General features: G+C 41.4%; 1 protein-coding gene across 1 annotated transcript; it reads left to right on the top strand.

Moving 5' to 3' along the window:
* Positions 1-3,836: 3,836 nt before the first annotated feature.
* Positions 3,837-5,160, top strand: LOC133728437 (protein WUSCHEL-like). The gene is made up of 2 exons (XM_062155852.1): positions 3,837-4,169; positions 5,101-5,160. The coding sequence occupies exons 1-2, from the start codon at positions 3,837-3,839 to the stop codon at positions 5,158-5,160; spliced, it is 393 nt and encodes a 130-aa protein (XP_062011836.1).
* The last annotated feature ends 840 nt before the right edge of the window (positions 5,161-6,000 follow it).

Here is a 6,000-nt window from a genome sequence, read left to right as displayed (position 1 = left end):
AAATTCACGAAAATCTCGAGTTAATTATTACAACTCACAACTCACTCTTACAAAGTAAAATTGTAAAGCTCTAAATGAGCATAACAAACCTCACAAAAGAAAGCGAATAAAACTAATGCTGCTACTCTAACCAGCTCGATCACCACCCTGGTTCTCCTTACCTGCAGGATTATCTACTACACCGTTTGAATAGTGTACCGGGATTGCGACAACACAAAACCCGGTAAGCTTTTGACAGCCCGTATGAGTAAATGGAAATAAAACAGAAAAATCAACAACTTTTACTCAAAACAATCTCAACTCAAAACAAAACATTCCACCTCCATTTCCAAACATTTTCCAACAAATCTCATCACTCACCACTCGACACATTTTAAATAATAAAGGTGTATTCATGATCATGAGTACACTAACTTGCTGCTTTCATGTCATACTTCAATTTTCAAAGGTGTGTTCATGATCACGATAACTCGCTGTATTCATGTCACACGATGGCAGACAGACTAGAGCTCTAACTGATCGTATCCACTAACCCGGCCAAAGGCGTGGAGTTCCGATTTTTCTACCCACGACCAATTTCTGATCCACGACCAATTTCTGATCCACGACCCTTGACTCGTAAGTCTTTGGATCTACGGTATAAATACCAAAACATTTAAAGGAGTCACACTAGACCCAAAATGTTACACGATACACAATATCCACGACCCCTGACTCGTAAGTCTTTGGATCCACGGTATAAATACCAAAACATTTAAAGGAGTCACACTAGACCCAAAATGTTACACGATACACAATACCTTTCAAAACAGATATTTATTTCCATAAAACCTTTTCCACTTTAATCACAACATAAATAAGGAAATTAACGACATTTGGTTCGTAATATGAACCATGTGAGATTTACTCACCTCTTATCCAGTTGCATCTTCTATCAATAAAAATCACAAAAATCCAAACGCTGGTCAACCCAAACCGTCAAGTACCTAATCAAGTACAGTCTTTACTTAGCAAAAGAAACACGAAATAACCTAAAATAAAGACGATCCAACGGTCGGATCGAAATTAAACGATGATCCAACGGTCGGATCCTCACAGATCGCCCTTAGGATCGTCCTCCAAAATTATCACGAAGATCCAACGGTCAGATCTTCCTGAATCTTCCTTACAAACATCTTCACAAATTTATATGAAAATCCGACGGTCAGATTCTCACGAATCTCCTTTCCAAAACACTATTTCACAATTATACGAAGATCAAACTGTCGGATCTTCGCCCGTGACCTCACAAAGTCATTGGGACAGTCATACGATCAACATATTAAAATTTGAAGTAAAACCGATGGTCTGATCTCCGTAAATCATAAACCGAAGATAAAATGTAAAAACCGTAAATAGTAACGTCAAAACGTAAATCCACTATTTATCAACTTTTTCTAAAATAACCTTGTAATATATCAAAACGCTCGTATGGATGCGTAGATCATTGTCCAGATAATAAAAACTCAAAAAAAGGTCCGATGCGCCGCCACAAGCGGCGGTCAGACGGCTGTCAATGCCGGCCAACCACCTCAGATGCAAAAGTTGTCAACTAAAAACTTGTTCAAAATAAAGAGCTGATCAACTTTCATACCTGGAGCTAAGCGATATTTGGTCTAGATCGTCCTAAATCGAGCTTTGAAGTTGGATTAATCTCGTGTGTCTGATCAGATTCCAGATTGAATCAGAGACGTCGAAATCTTCAAATCTTGATCTATCACTCCACATTCAAAATCGTCAAGCAAGAAGGATATGAGAATGATCAGAAAGAGGAGGAGATCACGAAAATGGGGAGGATCGGCCCATGCATCGCCGGAAAAAGGGAGATCCGGCCAGGTCGGGTCGAGCCAACTGTGGCGCCTTCGATCCAACTTTCGAGGCAGCGGCGGGGCAAGGAGGCACCGGGGGGAGCTTGGGCTGGAAGTGGCGATCACGGTGAGGGGCAGGTCGTGGCCGGAGGACGCCGGAGGAGGGAGAAAATGTCGGGTCGGGTCGATCGGGTCGCACGGGTAGGGAGGAGAGAGAACGGAGAGTTTGGGGAGGAAAATATAATTTTCTGAACTTTTCGGATTTATGAATAAATCCGAAATTTTCCTATATTTATAGAATTTTCCCAAACTTCAAACTCTCGTAACTTCTTCATACGAACTCCAATTTTCGCGTTCCACATATGCACGGACTCATATCGACTAGCTCTACAAGTTTGATGAAGGAAGTTTTCCCAAATTCCATACGTACAAAAAGTCAATTTTTCACAACCCCCTAAATAACGTTCGTTTCGAAAATAAAATCTTTCGAACTAATTCCACAACTTCTTCAAGCTTCGTACTCGCTCCTACTACTGAGAAAACATTTCTAAAAATCCATGGAATTAAATTTGGATTTTTTTCGGGGTATTACAATCTATCCTCCTTAAAGAAATTTCGTCCCGAAATTTAAACGCACAACCATAAAAGTAATGCATCAAGTATCACTACTCAACAAGTGTCCTTTCATCTCATAACACAATTACGATAAAGTGTGGCCTCGACCAACTCACACAATCTCCTCATCCATTAGGTATACATCACACAACCAACTACCCACAACCACTCCAGAACACGAAATCACAAGCAAAAGTTTAACTACAAACATTTGCCAAACTCAAACACACAAAACAATGTGTAGAAAAACAATGCTTCACTAAAAACATGATTTAAAGAATGTTAAACACCTCCACAACATATTTTTATTCATTATGGGCCACTTGGGCCTTCTTGTGGACTCTGAGAGGGTCCACTAGTACGCGTTCACTCCCACTGATGATGGCATTGGGCTTGCAATTTGGGCCGAAGAACAGAACCAGCCGCAATCCGAACAGGCCCAAACAAATTTGGGCTGAAAACTCGGCCCACCAACCTTCCGCTCGGCTCGGCTCAGCCGTACTGTTTGGCTGCTTCTGGCTCGGCTACAGTATGAAGTTTTACATACTGTATGTATACCGTACTGACCGTATATACATCTATATACCGAGCATAAACAAGATCCAAAAAAATATTTGTGGGAGGCAAGGTTCGAACTCCAGACCCCAAACACAAAGGTTTTGCTCCTAACCACTGAAGCAAGAGCTGCTCTCAATAATATATGTACAAATGTTATATTTATTATGTCATAAGCGAACATAATTAAAATAAAAGGGAGCCAAGGTTCGAACCTCAGACCTCATGTACAAGAGCTTTGCTCTCAACCACTCGAGCACAAGCTGCTCTCATTGTTATCCATACAATTCTTTTTATTTATTCTATCATAAGTGATAGAATAAAAACAAACCCTGCACACTCCACATGCCACGACTCGTCTTTTCCGTGTTTTACGGAAATCAGATTTACTTTCGGCTAAAGTTGTCTGCCACAGCTCCTCGAGATTCGTTCGGTTCCCTTACGCGCTCCCCACACGCCAACAACTTTTCCGTGTTTTAGGGCGACTTTAATCCAACGCGCAGTTTGACTCTCCGAGATTGTCCATCCAACGGTGGAGATTTGCACGCCTTGTTCCTTAAATAGGTGCATTCTGGAGAAGAGACTGTTCATGCCAAAAAAAAAAAAAAAAACTTCCTCAGCGTTTTTTCCATTCTCTCTCAAATCTTCAGCCCTTTCTCTTCTCAAATCTTTAGCCCTTCTCTCACAAATCTCTTCTTCCATCCGATAAACTCAAATCCCCAACACCATTTCATCAATTTCAATCCTTCTAACAGCAATCTCCCTCAAACACTCATCATCATCGTTCTTCAATTCTCACATTCTCTCAACCCATCACTAATGGAACCACAAACCCAGCAACTAATGGAACTACAAACCCAGCAACCAACCGAGGATGGAGGAAGCAACCCAGCAGCCGGGAGTATTGCCAACACGCCTTTCAGGCAGAGTAGTACCCGGTGGACTCCCACTCCAGATCAGATAAGAATCCTCAGGGAGCTTTACTATGACAAGGAGGTTAGGTACCCAACTCCAGAGCATATTCAAGAGATCTATCTCCATCTGAAACAGTATGGGCAGATTGAAGACAAGAACGTCTTTTTTTTGTTCCAGAACCTCAAGGCTCGAGAGAAGCAGAAGAAGAGGTTAAATCAGGGTGTTCAGGTGCCCAAGGTAATTAGTTTTTCTGGTGTTGGTGGATCCATCGACCTTAATTTTGGGCCCACTAGTTCTACTGATGCTGGTGGATCCATTGATCTCAATTTTGGGTCCGCTGGTTCTACTGGTGCTGGTGGATCCATCGATCTAAATTTTGGGTCATGGGTCGGCTGCAGTGTTGACCCATATTCCTCCTCACCCTTCAACACTAATACTAGTACTACTTCCTTTGGCACAAAAGAAGAACAACCTTTCATGGAACAACGAGGAGAAGATCACCAGGAGATTGAAACTCTTCCTCTGTTCCCCATGCACGGTGAAGACATCCTTGGCAACCTGAAGACTACTTCCGAGGGAGGTAGCGGCTATGGCTACTATTCTGGTGGCTCGGGCAGCTACAATGGTGGCTCTCACATTTCTCTTGAGCTCAGCCTCAACCCTTCCGGAGCTGCTGACTTGGCTTAGTATAGTGTAGTCCCCCTTTTTTTTTTTTTTTGTAAAAATTGTTGAATCAATAAGACTGTATGTATGTAGTCTTTTTTTTATTTTTTTAAAAACCAACAACGACACCAAGGATCAAACCTTGGTCACCAATTGCTCTTTCAAAACCTTAGCCAATTTGCTGCACACATCTTTCATAAAGATGTATCACAAACAATCATTCTCAAAACACACTAATAAAACAAGTCAACCAATGATCTAGCTAGAATCATCTTAGTCAACCAACACAAAACTAATGCGTCACTAGAATCAAGGATTAATAAAGCTAAACACTTCCCATTCAGAAACATCTGAAGGGCTCCACTTGTCCAATGAGTATAGTCAAACTAAGTTCAACAGCCACAATAGTCAGAGTTTGCCGAAGGATTTCCTGCCTCTTTTACGGCCCATCCCAAGTACCTAACGCACTATTGCTCTTTACCAATATCCTTCTCCTTTTCCTCAGAAATCTTTCAATGAGGAGCTTAGAGTATTAATTCCATTGCCAAGCACTAACAAAGATTAGTGTCATAGGTGTTTGGACCCAAAATGAACATTTTGGCCTGACAAGGCGTGTCTTGGAGAAATTGAGCCAATGTCAGTGGCTCAAGCTATATATTGTCGACAAGCTCGAAATATATATTTAGAGGCTAAATAAAGCCTATTATGGAAGTATGACAAGTCAACTTTAGCATATTTTCCTACTTCGGCTAGGAAAAACCGAGCTAGACAAGGAAGGAGGGGTGGCAGACTAACCAAATGAAATCGAAATGTGCTGAAACTTTCCAGATCCATTCTAGACAGCCCAAGGATCATTTCTTATGAAGAGTGCAAGAGCTTTTTTTTGAGTGGAAGGCCTTCAAACAATCAGCCAAATTTTCTACAGAAGCAAAACTGGAAAACTGGACCTGTAAGAGGTCCAGCAGCATTTTCGGCCCAACCACATGGAAGAAAGCTCTGAAATTTGGTCAGCATGATCTAGATTCATAGTGGAACATTTTTTATGAAGACATCATGGCCAGAATCTGAATTTCTGATGGAGATATACATGAATGAATAAAGGAGCCGAAAGTGCTTCCTTATCTCCCAAATTCATCATTCCTATTAGTGCTCCACCTCATCTCCACCTCCCTTATCTCCCAAATTCATCATTCCTATTAGTGCTCCACCTACACCTCCACCTCCCTTATCTCCAATTAGTGCTCCACTTTTATTTGTTTAATGCCAAAGTAGTTGGCATGGTAGCCTATAAATAGAGGTTACATTGAAACACAATTGACACATTCACATTCAACAACAACATCTCTAAGATGATCTAAGTTCTCTCTAGAGCAAACCTCTCTAAGAGCAACTCCTCTCCCTCTCT

This window comes from Rosa rugosa, chromosome 2 (assembly GCF_958449725.1).
Source record: "Rosa rugosa chromosome 2, drRosRugo1.1, whole genome shotgun sequence".
NCBI lineage: Eukaryota > Viridiplantae > Streptophyta > Magnoliopsida > Rosales > Rosaceae > Rosa > Rosa rugosa.
This window is presented reverse-complemented; position numbering and strand designations above follow the sequence as displayed.